This window comes from Cavia porcellus, unplaced genomic scaffold (assembly GCF_034190915.1).
Source record: "Cavia porcellus strain 051 isolate PalLab524CR breed Dunkin Hartley unplaced genomic scaffold, mCavPor4.1 scaffold_17, whole genome shotgun sequence".
Taxonomy (NCBI): domain Eukaryota; kingdom Metazoa; phylum Chordata; class Mammalia; order Rodentia; family Caviidae; genus Cavia; species Cavia porcellus.
In genome coordinates, this window is record NW_026947500.1 from 24020777 (window position 1) to 24038955 (window position 18179).

General features: G+C 49.4%; 1 protein-coding gene and 1 long non-coding RNA gene across 4 annotated transcripts in view; one reads left to right on the forward strand and one right to left on the reverse strand.

Moving 5' to 3' along the window:
* On the reverse strand, positions 1-16289 carry LOC134470881 (uncharacterized). The gene is made up of 2 exons (XR_010040079.1): positions 16167-16289; positions 1-9827 (listed from the first exon to the last, which is right to left on the reverse strand). It is a non-coding gene; the product is annotated as an uncharacterized LOC134470881 (long non-coding RNA).
* Positions 16269-18179, forward strand: part of Capn1 (calpain 1) — a 17621-nt gene continuing 15710 nt past the window's right edge. The window contains exons 1-3 of one of the 3 annotated variants that reach the window (XM_063227498.1): positions 16269-16399; positions 17540-17807; positions 17915-17984. In XM_063227498.1, the coding sequence (XP_063083568.1) occupies positions 17541-17807; positions 17915-17984 (337 nt within the window). In that variant the 5' untranslated portion in view covers positions 16269-16399; position 17540. Of the gene's footprint in view, positions 16400-16755; positions 16951-17539; positions 17808-17914; positions 17985-18179 lie in introns of those variants that run through there. The other 2 variants (XM_013150749.3, XM_003468221.5) reach the window with 2 other exon arrangements.

The following is an 18179-nucleotide window of genomic DNA, read 5'->3' on the forward strand; positions in this document are numbered from 1 at the left end:
TGCAACAAAGGACTTGTATTCAGCGTACAGAAAGAACTCAAACTAAACAGGAAGAAAAAAAGCCAATGAACAAAGAAGCTAAAGTCTGCGAGAGGCTTCACCCGGGCGGAGGAGAATGTGTCAGCGGCAGGTCCAGGGCAGCTGCCGCAGAGGATCCCAAAGTGGTAGCTTCAAAGAACCAAGCTCAAACAACCAATTTCTGGAGGCAAGAAGCCTGGAATCCAGCGGCAGGCAGGCATGAGTCGCGTACTTCCGGTTCCCGCCGTCTTGGTCACGTGGGCGCCGGCAGGTGGCAGTGCCTGCCCGGCCTCGCCTGTGTCTACTTCCGGGTGTCCGCACCTTGCGAAGGTCCCTGGTCAGCGTGAGTCAGCACCTGCCCTCATTAAGATGAACAAGATCTTGTCTTCGCTTGATTACATCTGCAAAGACTATTTCCAAATAATGTCACTGTCACCCACGGGGAACAGGCTAAGGGTCTCAGCGGGTTTCCTGGGGAACAGCTTAACCTCGGACAGAGCGGCGCCATTAGACAATGTTCGAGGATTCTATCACTGTGACAGTGACGGTTTATTTTTTGGTGGTGGTGGTGGTGGTCCTGCTGCTGCTGCTGCTGGGAGTTGATCCCTACATTCTCAACTCTTTCGGTTTTATTTTGAGACAAGAGTCTTGCTAAGTCTTAGCTAAATTGCCCAGGGTGGGTCCAAACTTGGAATCCCCCACCTCTGACCCTCCCCTGCCATGCTGGGATTGCAGGAGTGCCCCAACATGCTAGGCTAGGACAGATTTACTGATACATGTAAAAACTTACATGGCCTTTAAGGGTATTGTGTAGAATGAAAAAGCCAGTTTCAGAAGTCATATACTACAGTTTCGCTTCTTCTGTTTCTTCTTCTTCTTATTATTATTACTATTTCGGAGGCAGGCTATATAGTTCAGGTTGGCCTTGAACTCATTTGGTGACCCAGGTTAGCCTTGAACTCACAGTGATCCTTCTGCCTCAGCCTCTGAGTGCTGAGATTACAGGTGTGCACCACTACACCTGGCCAAGGCTTGCTTATTCTTCAGTCTTCAGGGCTAAGATCCAGAATTTGTTAGTAAATTTCTCCATAAATTTTTTTTTTTTTTTTGTAGCAGGATCAAACTGACCACCTTGCACTTGCCAGGCAAGCCCTTATGCCGCTGAGCTAAATCACCGGCCCTTGGATTGCTTATTCTTGAAATGACAAAATTACAGAGACAGAACAGATGAATGTCAGGACAGGGGCAGGGGCAGGACAGGGTACCCTGAAGGCAGAGCTTGGGCGTTTCTTTGATGAAATGTTCTGCATCCTATTGAGATGGTGGGAACACAATCTGTGCAATAATAAAGTTGTGGCTGGGGTTTAGTTCAGTGGCACAGCGCCTGCCTGGCAAGCACGAAGTCATGAGTTCAATTCCTAGTAAAAAGGTATAATAAAAATTGTGGAACTGGATGCCAAAAACCAGAGCAAAGCAAAAAGAGCATATGCAAAAACTGGCAAAATCCAAATAAGGTCTGTAATTTGGGTGTACCAACATCAACTTCCTGGTTGAAATGGTACTACAGTTGCGTAAGATGCTAACTTTAGAGGAAGCTAGTGTGCGTGGATATCAGTGGAGACTGAACCTAGGGCCTCAAGCATGCTAGGCAGTCTCTACAACTAAGCTGTACCCCAGCCCCAAAACTCTTCCCCAAACTGAAGCTTGAACCTATGGCCTTCACACTGAGCTACATCCTCAGCTTTTCCTTTTTAAAATTTTGAAACAGCTTCTTGTTAAGTTGTCCAGGCTGAGTTCAAACTTGCAATTCCTCTGCCTCAGCCTCCCACATTGTGGGGGGGATTATAGTCATGCGCCACCAGGCCTGGCTCCATGTTCTTTTTAGAGAGGGACAGATCTATGGGGCTGGCTCTGCGATTAGCCCACCCTCCCAGGGTGAAGGCAGCTCACCACAGCCAGGCCTCTGTGCTGTATTCTCGTCTCCAGCCGGGTACCAGGGGTCGAGGGGCTGAGCCAGCCAGTGCAGTAGCTCATACAGTGCGCTCAGCACCTTCTCCATGTCAAAGCTTCAGCCAGAAACAACCTTGGACCAGCCGGCTGGGCCCCAGACTCCCCTATCAGATGCTATCAGACCAGGCAGCCAGATGAAAACTTGGCTATTTACTGACTGTGTGGCTATCCACAGTTATTTAACCTTTCTGGGTTTTACTTTAGCATTGCCCTTTTTTTTCTTTCTTTTTTTTTTTTTTTTTTTTTGTCTTTTTCGTTTTTATCAGTACCAGGGATCGAACTCACAACTGCCTGCTTGCAAGGCAGGCGCTTATGCCGCTGAGCTAAATCCCCAGCCCCGAGCATTGCCTTTTTTTGTGTGTTTGATAGTACTGGAGATCGAACCCAAGAGCCTTATGCATGCCAGATAAGCCCTCTACCATTGGGCTACATGCCAGCCCTTTTCCTTTTATTTTCTTTTTACTTTTGTTTTCAATTTTTTGATACAGGTTTTTTGTTTTGTTTGTTTTGTACCAGGGATTGAACTCATGACCTTGTGCTTACCAGGCAGGCACTTATGCTGCTGAGCTAAACCCCTGGCCCAAGACAGGGTCTTGTTATGTAGTACAGGCTGGACTTCAACTCACCATGTGGCCCAAACTGGACTCAGACTTGCAGTGATCCTCCTTCCTCAACATCCCAAATACTAGGATTAAAGGTGTGTGACCACCACACTGGCTTTCTTACTTTTAAAAAATTTGTTTACATCCATCTATACATATGTATGTATGTATGTTTCAAGGGTCTCACTAAATTGCCAAAGTTGGCCTTGATCTTGATATCCTCCTGTCTCAGCCTCAAAAGTAGCTGAGATTAGAGGTGTGTGCCACCGTACCCAGCAAGTAAGTTTGTTTCTTCCTTTGTAAAATGAGGCTGCTAGCAACGCCCACCTCATGGGGTTGCCTCGGCTTCAGTGCTTTGGTGAGCACCGGGGTTTTAGGTGGGTTCCCCCACTTTCCTTGTTGGGCAGAGGAGGAAACCTGCGAAGGGAACCACAGGTATGCATGGACAGGAAGCAGGTGGCTGTCGAGATCCAGTGGAGGCTATAGAGATCCAGTGGAGAGGACCTTCCTGGGGATCTTAGGGAGATGGGAGGGGGCCAGAGGCACACCCTGAAACCCAGAGGTACTGGACAGGTCCAGGGGAGCCAAAACCCAAGGGCACTGAAGCTTCAAAGAACAGGAGCCGCGGTGACTGAGAGACTGGGAAATCCAGAGACTCAGAGATCAGGACCACCAAGAAGCTCTGAGATTCTGAAAGACAGAAAGATTTGGGGATCCAGAGATGCCCCAAGAGGCGAAGAAACTCAGAGATATTCATAGAGACCCAGAGCCTCCATTCTGGCCAGACACACTGTGAATTGAGGTTTACTTACCCAGGTTGGGTGTGGTGGCGCACACCTGTAACCCTAGCACGTGGGAGGCTGAGGCAGGAGGATTGCTGTAAGTTCCAGGCCAGCCTGGGCTACATAGCGAGACCCTCTCAGAAACAAAAAACAAACAACAACAACAACAAAAACCTGTGGCTATAGCTCAGTACCAAGGTCGTGGGTTCAATTCCCAGTTACAAAAAATAAATGAAATAAGTGCCATGGATTTAGCTCAGTGGCACAGCACTTGCCTGGCAAGTATGAGGTCCTGAGTTTGATTCCTGGTACCTAATAAATAAATAAATTAATTAATTAATAAAATAGAATTCATTCATAAACTGTGGAAGTCTAGACTTTATTTTGAGGAACTCCCTGCTGCTGCATTGGGCTCTTGCCTATCCTGCGGGGTTCCGGGCTCTGGGGTCCACAGCCTGCTCTTCCAGGAGCGGAAACTAGTAGAGACTTCACCCTGGGAGCCGAGGTTGCTGTGTGGGTGATGACGGGTTCGCTGATAGAAGCGCTAGACAAGGACTAAGTCCCACCCCTTTCAAGAGGACTCATTGGTGGAGGAGCTGGGTGTGGGGCCACCTGCAGGCTACATAAAGCGCTGGCCTGCACCTTTGGGGTTTGTAGTAGGTAACTCCTGAGCCAAGGTCAGATTTCTGGCGACAGGAGGCTGGGCTGCTTGTGGACATCGAGCTGGAGGTTTCCACATATACTGAGTCCCGAGTTGGCATCTCCAGGAGGAAGAGGGAGGTTTTAAGAAAGTAGTTTAAAAGCTGGGCATGATGGCACACGCCTATAATCCCAATACATGGGAGGCTGAGGCAAGAGGATCACTGTGAGTTCGAGGCCAGCCTAAACTACATAGTGAAAACTTGCCTCAGAAAAGCAAAACACAGGAGTATTTCGCTTTCGGATGCTCCCTACTGGTTGAGTAACTAGCTATTGTCTCCCTTTTCTGCACTTTCAAATAAACCAACTTAGTAAAAATGAGGCAAAGAAATAAAAATAATAATAAAAAAAGTACCTTGAAGTGTTTGAGTTCCCGTTTCATCTTGCTCTAAATCCAAGTTTTTTTGGATTTGATGTCATGTGTTTCTCTGGGCCTCATTTTCCCCTTTGTGGAGAGGTCAGTGGCCTTTCCAGATGTGTTTCGGTGCTGAGTGTTGAGGGCTGGAGGCAACAGGAGCAGTTAAGCCCTCTGCTGCTTTTCTTTCTTCTTTCTTTCTTTCTTTCTTTCTTTCTTTCTTTCTTTCTTTCTTTTTTTCTTGTCTTTTTTGAGACAGGGTCTTACTATGCAGTTCAGGCTGACCTTGAGCTCACTTTGTAGCCCAGGCTGGTCTCAAACTCACAAGGATCCTCCTACCTCAGCCTCCTGAGTGCTGGATTACAGGCGTGAGCCACTACGCCTGGGTTTTCTTTTGGTTGAGACAAGGTCTCACTGTCCAGGCTGAATTCAAGGCTGTGTCCACGGAGCGAAGAGCTCCAGGCCTGCTTGCCTGGTGCAAGGCTCTGCTGGGTGGGCTTCAAGCCCCTCTCAACCCGTGACATGTTCCCACTCTCATCAAGGCCCCCTAATAAATGTGCCTACAAGACACCCCCTGTCTAGGTCCTGGCTTGGCTTCCTGATCTAGGGTGGTGGGGTAAGGGGAGGGAGTTGTCAGGGTTGGACGCAAGCTCTGTACCAGCTCTGTCCATCACTTTCCATTAAGCCTGTTTCTCCACTGTAATGTCTCCTGTGGATGATGAGATCTCCAGCAGAGGGGTGGAATGAGCTGAGGGACACGCAGTTCTTGGAAGAGGCCTGGTACCTCTTGGAAAAAGCTCAGATGAAAGTTCAAAGGCAGTCTAGAAATGCCTTCAGGCTAAGCCTGTTTAATGGACTGCAATAAAAATAATATACTGATTTTTTTTCTTTTTTTTTTGCATCAGGGGTCACTCGGTAGATCACAATGACCTTGAACTCACTTTGTAGCCCAGGCTGGCCTAGAACTCTTAGTGATCCTTCTATTTCAGCCTCCCAAGTGCTGGGATAACAGGCATGTGCCATCATGCCTGGCTTGTACTGATTATTTTTTATTGTAATAGTATTTAATAATAACATTTGTAAACATAAACTTATCCAAAGACATACAAGCTCCTGTTGGTTGGGTTAATGAAAGACACTCAATATGCCATGCTGTCCTAGAAAAAATGGCCAGAGACCTCAGTTCTGTTGAAAAGAAAGGGCTCTGACACAGGAGGTAAGCAGCTTGTTTCTTCCTTACCAAACGTTCCAGTCATTTAGATTCTCAAACAGGACAATGACAGCTTTAGGTCCTTCACCTCCTCCTGGACAGCTCTACTGCCAGCTCTAAAACTGCGCTCCAGCACTGTTGCCAAAACCTGAGCCGGCCAATACTCCAGCACGCTTTGAGAGGAAGTTTGCCAGTGGAGCCTCTTGTACTGATTATTATAATACAGTTTTTCTCCCCAGAAAAACAGAACTCAAATAAGCAATGTGTGGTCTGTGGTGGTGCGTGGGCTTGGCACACGCAACGCCCTGCATGGGACTCCTGGAATTGCGCATGCGCACGCACGCACGCACGCACTTACATGTCTTGTTAGCAGAGTGGAGAAGGCTGCCCAACGAAGGTGGCCTGGGTATTGATGGAGTCAGCCTAGAGTAGTGATTAAGATTTTGTCTTTGGAGCCAAACAGTTTAAATTCGAATTCCACATGTCGGTTTGTTTAATCTCCCCATACCTCCGTATGGTTGCACCCATATTAACTACAATGGGAGCTGTGGGATTTACACGGGGAGGGGGGAGAGCTGAGATCATGGGCGTGTGTGACAGGTGAGGCCTGGGTGTGGTGACAGAGGAAACTGCACGGAGGGAACTGTGGCTTGGGGACAGGAAGGGCTGGGCCTGGGGAGGCACAAGGAGCACGGATGGCCCCACAGGCTCTTGGAGATGGCTCTAGGGGTCCGAGGTGAGAGCCCCTGGACTGAGGACTGTAGAGACCAAGCCAACAACTAAAAACTGTTTGGTTTTCAAACAGGTGACAGAGTCACACGCAGCTTCGGAGCCAAGAGTGGTCCTCCTGTCTCAGCTCTCAGCCACCTGCTTCCCTAACCTGGAAGCCGTGAAAGCTATGCCTTCCTGTGTCCTTCCAGAGAATCTAAACATACACGATCACATGTACATGTGTGTGTGTTTCCACATTTGATTGCTACTTGAAAAAATATCAAGTCATGAGGCTGCTGTCTCTGCAGCCCACCCTATGCCCCACTGGCTCACTCCCACCCTCAACTGCTGTTCAAGACTGCCACTGCTGTGCAGTCACCACCCAGTGCTATCTGGCCTTTGTCTCTGGTCCTTTGTGTGTGCGTGTGTGTTTGCGTGTGTGCATGTGTGTGTGTGTGTTATGGGACAGGGTCTCGATACTGGGGCTTAATATGTAGCCCAGGCTGGCCTCAAATTCATGGAGATCCTCCTGCCTCAGCCTCCTGAGTATTGGAATTGCAGGTGTGTGCACCAACACACCTGGCAGAAGTGTCTTTTGTCATGAAAGTCTCTGAGTTATCTGTAAGGAGAGTTTATGCCAATATAGTGACGAGTAGGGGCTGGTCATCAGAAAGACCTGTCTAGAGGGTGTGAAGTCAGGTGGGGAGGCCTGTGATAGACTGTAACCAGGAAGTGCTGGGAGGGAACCCAATCCTAGCTCTGCACATCTCCTGCATCTGGCTGTGCTGGCACTAAGTAAAAGCCTGGGTTCTATAAGCTTCCTGGCCCACTGTAAGAGAGGTGAGAGGTGGTGGGAGCCCTGATTGTGGTTGGAATTGAAGCGGGGCCAGCTCTATGGAATGGAGTTGCCATGTGGAGTCTGTACTAACTTGAAGAGTTCCTAGTGGAGCCAGGCATGGTACATGTCTATAATCCAAGCATTTGGAAGGCTGAGGCAGGAGGATCCCTGTGAGTTCAAGGCTGGCCTGAACTATATAGTGAGACCCTGTCTCAAAACAACAAAACAAAACATACTGGGTGTGGTGGCACATGCTTGTGATCCCAGCACTGGGGAAGATGAGGCAGGAAGATTGCCATGAGTTTGAGGCCAGCCATGAGTTTGGGCTATGTAGTGAGTTCAAGTTTAGCCTGAGCTGCATGCATAGTGAGAGACTCTGTTTCAAAAAACAAACAAAAAAGAAATGTAGTCTTTATTTCTTTTTCTTTTTGTGGAGCTGTGGAATGAACCAAGCCCTGTGCACACATTATGCAGAACTCTACCTCAGAGCCAGCACTGTGCTCATTTTGATTCATTTGTTGATATTGGAGAACTGGGATGGAAATCATATTGTGTGAAGTATCAGAAAATACCCTACACCAACTATGCATCATTTTTCATCCTTTTTTAAAACTCAAATGGTCAGAGTCCATGCATTCTGTTCTGTACAAATCAAAATATTTTGAAGATGATTTCTTACTCACACATCTCTTTTTACAGCTGTATTGTATTCCTCTGTATGGATGTACCATAACATGGTCCCTTACTGATTGACATTTAAGTTGCTTGGTGTAAAAACTGACTTCTGCTACTCCAAACAGGGAGTAGCTTTATACGGACAGTGTTAAAAAATAAGGAGTCAGGGGGCTGGGGATTTAGCTCAGCAGCATGAGCACCTGCCTTGCAAGCAGGCAGTCGTGAGCTCGATCCCTGGTACCGATAAAAACGAAAAAGACAAAAAAAAAATTTTAAAAAAATGAGTCACTTGTAGAATGGATTCTTAGAATTGCTTATCCAAGGGCCAAGCAAAATTATCCTCTTGATGATTTTGGGAGTCAAATGTCCCTCTGCCTACTCACCTCTCCACCCCTCCACCAGGGCCTAAGAAAGCCTGACTTCCAGAACACTCACCAACTAGGAAGGTGCTATGCTTTAAAAATTTTTGCCAAAGTGAAAAGTGGGAAACAGTCTCTTAGTGAAGGTTTTCTTTTTTTCTGTTTATGAAACTTTAATTTGTATTTTTTTCTCTGTGTGAACTCAAGCACTTTTTCATGGGTGAGAGTCATGTCTCTTCTCTGTGATTTGCCCCTTTCTCCACTGACTATGGCTTCTGATTGCAATGAAAGTCCTTTAAGATACACATTCCAGGGCGAGGATGTAGCTCAGGGGTAGAGCACTTCCCTGGCCTGCATGAAGCCCTGGGTTCAATCTCAGTACTGAAAAATAAAGACATAAACTGTAAATGTTTTCTTTAATTAATCATCTTGACCTTGCTATGATTCACAGTATCATGAAAATAAAATTTTATGGCTTCTGGGTTTTGTGTCATGGTTTAAAAAAATACTCTTTCCTCATTGAGGTGACTGTATCTTGTTGGTTAATTCATTAATTTTATGGCTTCTGAGTTTTGTGTCCTGTATGTGCGTGTGATGGTTTTAAAAAGGATCCTTTCTACACTGAGATGATTACGTCTTGTTCATTAATTTATTTTGGGGGCTTTTTTATTTTTATTTTTATTTTTATTCTTTTGGTGGTGCTAGGGAAGGGACCCAGGGCCTCACACACATGAGGCCAGTGCTCTACTATTGAGCACTTGTTTGTTTAGAATTTCTTCTAAGATACAAATTATGAATCCAATTTTATTTTTTGTAGATCATTTCCTTTTCTTGATGTCTGTTTTGATTTTTTAATTTCATTTTGAGAGAAAGCCTCACTATATAGTTCAGGCTGGGCTTGAACTTACTATGTAGCCCAGGCTGGTCTCAAACTCCTGGCAATCCTCCTGCCTCAGCCTCCTGAGTGCTGGGATTATAGGTGCACACCACCACACCTGTGGGCTTGGCTTTTTTGAAGCAAAGTCTCCCAGTGTAATCCAGGATGGCCTTGAATTCACCATGTGGCCCGATTTTAGTACATGTGCTGCCCACACAGGCACCACCATGTAGCCCAGCCTGATCTCAAATTTGTAGCAATCCTCTAGCCTCAGCCTCCCAAGTGCTGGGATTACAGGTCACCATGCCTCACTTGTTTGTTTTTGAGATTGCTTTTGAGATGAGGCTGGTTTTGAACACCTGGACTCAAGGGTAATCCTGCCTCAGTCTCCTGAGTATCTTGAGGACTGCAGTCCCAAGCCACTGTGCCAGGATTCAAGCTCTTTGATGGACTCATCTTTTCTCAATAAATTTGAAATTTTTTTATCATCTCCTACATTCTCATGGGCATTTGGATCTATTTCTGGATTTCTGTATCTCCCATTGATCTATGCTATGGAGTCTCAACCTCCCTTGAACATAGATCCTCCTGCCTCAGCCTGCCTTGTACCGGGATTACAGGCATGTGCCACCACTCCTGGCTTAGTTTTCTATGTGAACTTAAAATCAGCTCTTCTAGTGTTTCACTCCTCCTGCAAGGAAAAAAAAAAGTAATTGTAATAAATGTATGGATTGGGGCTGGGGATTTAGCTCAGCGGCATAAGCGCCTGCCTTGCAAGCAGGCAGTCGTGAGTGAGTTCAATCCCTGGTACCGATAAAAACGAAAACGAAAAAAAAAGTGTATGGATTAAGGGAGAACTGTCATCTTTAAATGCATCATTTTTGTTTGTGTGTTTTTATAACACTGGGGACTGAACCCAGGGCCTCACACGTGCTAGGCAAGCACTCTGCCACTTAGCTATACCCTCAGCCCTTTAAAATCTTTTTTTAAAATGTGAGACAGTCTTGGTAAACTACCAAGAAACAGCTGCAGTTCTGCCTCAGCCTCCTGAATGGCTGAGATTACAAACCTGTGTTTCACGCCTGACTACACAGCCTCTTTGTATCCAAAACAAGGTGTTTGCCCCCTGGCTGCTACTTCTTACCTGTAGCAGCCAGTGACCCATGTGTAGATTTGTTCTGGGCACCACGTCTGTTGTGCACCCCCAGGAATCTCTCAATGGATGGGGAAGCCCCAAAGATGCTGCTGCCAAAATCTGTTTTCTGTTGCTATAGCTGAGTACCACAGACTCAACAATCTTTAAAGAACAGAAGTTTATGTGGCTTCCAGTTTGGGAAGCTGAGCTATCAGAGCATGGTGCTGGCACTGGTGAGGGCCTCCTCACATCACAGAGCGGAGAAGAGCATGGCACAGGGCAACATGGCAGGCATGCTCATATTGCTTCCTGTCGCAAAGGCAATAATGCCATGGTGGGGGCCCCCACCCAAATTCCAACCATCTCCCCAAAGCCCCACTGCCAAATACCATTACCAAAGGAACTGGGTGATTACATTTCCAACATGTGAAATTTGGGGGACAAATTTAAACCATAGCATCTCCCTCCTAACCCCTGATCTACCCTCCTCATTAATCCCACGTGTGTGCACAAGATTAAGGGTTCAGAGTTGTCTCCATCCTGTCTCCCAAGAGTCCTATCTAATCAGCGTTGCTTTTATTGCTTTTAACCGCTTTATTGAGGTAGAAATGACACACAATAAACCATGCTCATTCACTTTTGATATACATATAGTCCTGTGATCATCAAGATATAATGAATATATATATCACCCCCCCCAAAGAAAATTTTCCTCAAACACCTTGGTAATCTCTCTCATCCTTTTCATCCTCCAGTCTCCACAGACAACTACTGATATGATTTCTGCTAGTAGATTAGTATGCATCTGTTACAATCATTATATAAAGAGTTAGAGTATGTAGTTTTCTCTGACTTGCACTCAGTAGTATTCTGGGATTCATCTGTTGCTCATGTTCATTGCTGAGTAGTATTCCATTGTATGCATATACCATAGATATTTGGTATGTTTCTCACCTATTGAGGATTTGTTCCTTCTAATTTTGGGCTATTGCAGTTAAAGTAAACTGCTATGTACAGGTCTTTGAATGCTTTCATTTCTCTTTGGAAAAGCTTATGGGCAAAATGTCTGGGTCATACCCTAATGTCTGTGGTATTGTTTCTGGTTTTTCTTTTTCTTTGTCTTTATGAGACAGGGTTTCACTACACAGTTCAGACTGATCTCAGGCTCACTTTGTAGCCCAGTCTGGTTATGAACTTGCAATGATCCTCCTGCCTCAGCCTCTCAAGTGCTAGGATTACAGGCCTGTGTCACCACACCCAGCTAGTTTTTGGTTTTTATCTGTGGTTCTGGCTCATAACTCTCTCGATAAGGCAGATCACAGAATCTAGAATTCCTCATCCTCAAAGTAGGTCCTACTGCCACAGCGAGCAGAAGCACCAAAATGACCCCAAATTTGGACACAGATGTATTTACATCTATGGGCACTGATTGGGATCATTCCCAGAATATCAGGCCCTGGTATCTGGTGGTCTAGGGTTTTTGTATGATGCACCAGCAAGAGGTACAAAAGGGAAACGAACAGCCTGGCTGTTCCTCTGATTAGCAAGGAGAGATCATCAGTTACAAGGATAGACTAATGATCATCAGTCTTGAAGCTTGGTACAATGGTACAATCAGGCACCCCACGTTTGGTTATGTTCTCATGGTTACAGGGTCAAGAAAGCAATTAGAGAGCGGTTACAGTTTCAAAAGAACCACATTTTATTTATTTACTTATTTATTTTTGGTACTGGGGATCCAATTCACGACCTCATGCTTGCCATACTTACACCGCTGAGCTAAATCCTCAGCCCAAGAATCAAGTTTTAAAAGGAACAATTTCTCTTGTACAGTTTTTCCTTTTCACTATACTCTAATCTTCCCTTGCCTTCCTGCCTGGGTGCTGGCCAGAAAGACATTTCCCGGCCTGCCTTGTTGCAGACCCTGACACCCCACTTCAGAAGGGCCCCGCCCCCTGCAAGAGGAGGAAGATGGCAGAGCCCAAGCCCCTGAGCACACAAGGGCTGGCTCTTCCCACAGCGATAGAGCAGCCTGAGGGGTTTTGTTTGTTTGTTTTACTAGGAATTGAACTCAGGACCTTGCACTTGCCAGGCAGGCACTTATGCCACCGAGCTGCATTCATGGCTCCAGACTGTTTTGTGCAGTCAGTTTTTTTTTTTTCTTTTAAAATCTTAGGCCCTGGTGTCAGTGCAGTCAGTTTATACATCTGTCTGTGCTTCAGGAGCACCGACATAGTGCCCATGAGCACTCAAAAAGATGGGTTTGGGAGCTTCCAGGCAGTGACTGCACGGCGGCTCCTGAAGAGGGGTGGGTGCAGAGGAGGCCCGCCTTCTGGGTGTCTTCGTCTGCACCTTCATAACTTCCTTTACAGTACACTGGTGAAGTGTTTCCCTGAGTTCTGAGAGCTTCTCAAAAATTTAACTCAGCTAGTGTCCTCTGCAGAGCTGGCATGTGGGGGACCTCACACATGTGAGTTCAGAAGCCATCTGGATTGTGAATGCTTAGGAGGGAAAGCAAATCTAAGTTTGTTTTTTCTCTCCTAAGTGTAAGTTTAAATGCTCTTGCCTTCTGTCTTTCTAAGACTGTAGCTTGGTGTGCTGGGAAACTAGAAGTAGGATCTTTTCAAGTTCAGCCTTAGATACACAGGAAGAACGTGCCCTCCCCCAACCAGTCAACAAAGTCTAGAACCATTTTGTTTTTTGAGATAGAGTTTAATTATGTAATTTATAATTTAGGCTAACCTTGAACTCACTAAGTAGCCTAGGCTGGCCTTGCATTTGTGGAATTCTCCTGCCTCAGCCTCCCAAGTGCTAGGATTATAGTCATGTGTCACCACACCTGGCTAGAACCATTTTAGTTTGCAGAAAAACTGCTGAGAAAGAACAGATTTGCTTTCTGTCTCTTCTCTCTGACAGTTTTTCCAGTGATGAACATTTTGCTTTAGTGTAGCATATTCATTACAACTGAAACAATTCCGATACAATATTAACTGAAGTCTATAATTAACATTAATTTTTTCTTTTTGAGACAGGGATTCATTATGCAGTTCAGGCTGTCCTTGAACTCATTTTGTAACCCAGGCTGTCCTCACCCTCTGCAATCCTCCTAACTCAGCCTCTTCCTGAGATTACGGGCGTGGAGCCACCACACCCAGCTATATTTTCATTCTTAGTGCTGTCCTGTCTTGGGGTTTGGAAAAGTGTAAGTCAGGCATCCCATTAGAATGTCACAGAGCAGTTTCACAGCCCTACAAAATGCTCTGTGTCCCATGCATTCATCTTTTTCTTTCCCTTTTGGTCCCAAGTCTTGCCTCTTCCAGAGTAGGATGTCCAAGAGTTAGGATCATTCAGTGTGCTGCTTTTGCAAAAGGCTTCTTTTAATTTTTATAATTTGGATCTCAAACGTTCCCCAAAGGCCAGCTGATGGGCTTTTGGGGAGTTATTAGATTGTGAGGTCTCTAACTTTATCTATAGAGACAATAATTTGATGGTACTATTGGGAGGTGAGGGAACAGGAAGTAGGCTTCGGTGAAGACAGCGGGTCACAGGGTATGCGCCACCTTGATCACTGTCTCTCGTCCCCAGCTGCTTCCTCTCTGGCTCTTTCCTCCTCTCTGTGCTTCCCAGCTGCTCTGCAGTGGGCAGCTCTCCTCCATCGTGGTCTTCCACAGTGAGGTTTCTGCCTTGGAGTTAGCTAACCATGGACTGAAGCCTCTGACACCATGAGCCAAACTAAACCTTTCCTTCTTTTAAGTGTTGTTCTCAGTTATTTGGTCACAGCAATGAAAAGCTGACCAGCACAATTCAGAAGATGCACATAAGGTTGTGGGGTTGCTCTGTCTTTCCATATTTGATAACTCATTTCTTTTCATCTTTGAACTTTAAAGAAATGATGCTGGGGCTCACTTCAGGGTGCCCAAGTTTGTGGGTAGCATGAGCTGTGAGAAATACAACTCCTCACACTAGCAGCAGCGCCTCCTGCACATCAGCTGCTTGCAAGGGGAATAAGATCATAGTCTACCAGGTCTGCCGCATGCCCCCCTCTCCCCAAAGAAACAAAAACCCAGTCACCTCCCTAGCTGGTGCCAACAGCTGTCCCTGGACATCTGCAGTGTTTTCTATTTGAATGTCCTCCCTCCCTTCTTGCCCCAACTCACTCCTATGCACTTCCTCCTTTCCTGGGACAAATCTGATCAAATAGAATGAAACCCAACCTGCCTCCCACTGGGCTCTGCCACTGTCCCCGCCAATTTCTGAGTCACTAGAGCCTGCTCAGTGTGTACACCCTGGGCGCAGCCCTCACTACTGCTAAATAAATAAATAAATAAGGCCAGGGGACGTGGCTCAGTGATTACAGTGCTTGCCTAGTATGCACAGGGCTCTGGCTTCCATCACCAGCAGAGAAAAAGCAGCAGCAGACAAACATGATCAGTCCCCCCAGGGTGCTGCGCCTCCTCGAAGGCGATTCCCCCGCCTGGCATCGCCCCACCCCTGCCACGACTCCCTGGCTCTGATGAATACTGACCCTGACACCTGGACCAGAGCCAGCGGGGCCTTTCCTTTACACCAACACCTCTTCCTCCCAGCAGATTTTCTGAGTAACACCTGGTTCAAGGTCTGCCCATCAGAGGGGGGCCAGGGCTGAGGTATTCACCATCCTATGCCCAGGTGAGGCCAATGCCCCGGACATGTAGAAGACAGGCAGTGCCCATGAGGGACAGTTAAATGTAGTCAGTAGGATGACAGGTTTGTGAAAGGCACTGTGGGGACTGTAAAGGCGCAGGCTGTGGGGAGGAGTGCTATCTGCCGTGTTTCTAGGACATCTTTCCTCTCTCAGACCTCTGCTCCCCGCAGTGCAGCCATGAGAAACTTGCAGGTGCATGTCCCCCAGTCTCTGCCAGTGACGGCAAACCTTTTAGAGCTTGCAGTGGGAAGACATAGCCTGCTGGGGCATGCGTGCCATAAGTTTGCCACCATTGTGTCTAGACCTTGACTTTGCTGTTCTTTCTCCTAGGAAAACCCTTCCCAGCACCTAATGATGTCTATGGAAATCAGGACTTCCTTGATTCCCAAACTGCCCAGGGAGAATCCCTTCTCCCAGCAAGGACTGATTTGCCTTAGCCCTGGGTCTCTGCCATGGAAAGAATTCCCTCAGAAAGGTTTAGTTAGGCTCTGACCCATAAAAGTGGGGCACATGCCTATACTCCCAGCACCCCAACACTAGGAGGCTGAGGCAGGAGGATTGCTGTGAGTTTCATGAAAGCCAGGAACATAGTAAACCTCTGTCTCAACAAACAAACAAAAAGATCTGACACATAAATGCTTACTGGTGGAGGTCAAAGAGCCCTGAAGCTGTTTCCAGCCCTGACTCACCAGGTGAGAGAGTTCAGCAAACACACTTTAGACGCCTCAGTTTGCCCTATCTGCAACCTTGGGGTGAGAGTGGGGTCCCATTACATCAGTGGTTGTTACCTTTTGGGGGATCACAGGTCCTGAATTGCAGGAAGACTATGCACAATTTCCGGAGCAGGCTGCTTGTCTATACACCACATAGGGGCTCCAAGCAGTTGCTAGGCTGGGACTCCAATACCAGTGAAGAACCCTAGGCTGGGGGGGGGGGGGTCACTCCAGGGCCTTCCCACATTTTGATCCTCCAACCTCTTGCGGTGTGCCAGGGCCAGGTGGAATCAAGAGTCCGAGGTGGGCCTGCAGCCCTGCTCAAAGCCCCTGTAGCCCTATCCCGGGGTCACTGTCCTGGGGTCACGCAGCACGAGGGAGTTTCCTGGTGCATGAAACCCCAGGACCCTGGAGAAAGAGAGGCTCTCGCCCTTGCCACTGTCCACCCCACGGAAAGCGAAACCGGAGAGAACGGGGCTGAGCAGGGCAGGGACTTACCTAAGGTCACACCGCGAGCTCCGGCCTGGAGGGCCGGCTTCCCGAACCCCGCCCGGACGCATCGAGCCACTGAGGCGGTGGCTGAGCTCCGGGCCTGCGCCCCGGGGCGCGGGGTGGGTGGGGGCGGGGAGCGGGCTAGGAGCCGGGGCGCTGCGGGGCCGGACCGGGGAGGGGCAGCCGGGAGAGAGTCCGGCCGGGGTCCGCCCACCGCCGAGCAGCTGCTGCAGCCCAAGGTAATCTCAGCCGGCCGGGCAGGGCCGGGCTGGGAGGGGCGAGGGCAGCTGCGGCCGCGCGGGCGAAGCAAGGGGCGCAGCGCGTGGGCGCGGGGCTGCGGCGCCGATCGCCCCGGAATGCCCGCGCGAGCGCAGCGTGGGGTGCGGCCGCCCGCCCTGCAACCCGAGCCGCTGCCCCTGGTTAAAAATACCCCCTGCCCTGCGCTGCCCTCCCCTCCCCCGCCTGCCCTTCAGTCCCGTCCCCCGCCCCACCCCGGCTGGCGCTGGCCCCTCCCCGGGGACAACCCTGCCCCGGGCGAATCTGTCCCGGCGAGCTGGCCCCGGGCCTGCCGCGGGAGGGGCGGGAGACACCACGAGTGCGAGATAGTCAGAGCCAGGGCCGGGGAGATAGGCGAGAGCGGGACGCGGGTCCGCAGCCGGAGGAGCAGGGGAGGAGGGACGAGGGCGGAGGGAGAGGCGGGGAGGCGGCTCTTCCTGGTTGGGCCCTGACCCGAGCTGCTACCCGGGAAGCCAGCCGCGGGGACCTCCGTGACGCCCCGGCCTCCCCCCAGGTAAGGGGCAGGGTGGGCGGGCCGCGCGCCTGGAGTCCCGGCCTCCGCTCCGGGCAGAGGGGCTGCCCCAGGTCGGCCCTGCTCCGGGCTCGCGCCGTGCCTAGGGCAGTGGCGGGCGCGGGCTCCAGCCTGGGCTCTGCAGTGTCCCCAGGGGCTGGGCCGGGGCCCGGCAGCTCCGATCTCCAAGTCTGTCGGGTGCTGGGGGGTGTCCTGAGGAGAGGGACCCTTTTTGCCTGGGGTTTTTAGTCACTAAGCCAAGGAAGGAACCAGTGAGCTAGGAAGGAGTTCGTCTCATCTGAGGAGGGCTTAACCCGAGGGCGCACAGAGTCAGAGACCTTCCCTCCCCTCCCCCTCCATCTTCCAGTTCTGAGTTAAGGGCTCCGCCCTATGCACCTGGCTGACCACAGAGCTGCCGGCCAGGACTCTGGGAGCCAAGGTGGTCAGAATACCTGGGGAAACTGGGGAGCCCTTTCCTGGATTCTGGGAGCCCAGAGCCCTTAGCTCTGTGAGGAGGGCAGAAATGGGGTTGGGGAGGAAGGGAGGGTAGAAGGAGCAGGAGAAGGTCCCCTGCAGACCCCTTGTCCCACAGGATGGCGGAGGAGCTCATCACCCCCGTGTACTGCACCGGGGTGTCAGCCCAAGTGCAGAAGCAACGGGCCAAGGACCTGGGCCTGGGGCGCCATGAGAATGCCATCAAGTACATGGGCCAGGATTTCGAGCAGCTCCGGCTGCGGTGCCTGCAGAGCGGGACCCTCTTCCGAGATGAGGCCTTTCCCCCAGTGCCCCAGAGCCTGGGCTACAAAGAGCTGGGTCCCAACTCCTCCAAAACCTATGGCATCAAGTGGAAGCGCCCCATGGTGAGAGGGGCTCCGATGACCCCCATCCTGGGGGGTCAGTGGGGGCTGGGTGGCTGGGAGCCATCTCTAGAGGGACTGGCATGGGGACAGGACTCTGGGTGTTGCAGGAGCTGGTGTCAAGCCCCCAGTTCATCGTGGACGGAGCCACACGCACAGACATCTGCCAGGGAGCACTAGGTAGGCCCCCAGGGGTGGGCTCTGGGTGTTTTTCCACCACAGTTCCCCATTCCCGCTCCTTTGGGCTCTGCCCCAGCCCTTCCTTCTTGCAAGCCCCGACAGGCTTTGGCTATCAGCACTGGGGCTGGTTTGCCCAGTTCCTGGATCTTGAATGTAAGTTGTGAGGCATTCAGGGCCACCCCACCCGGGGTACCA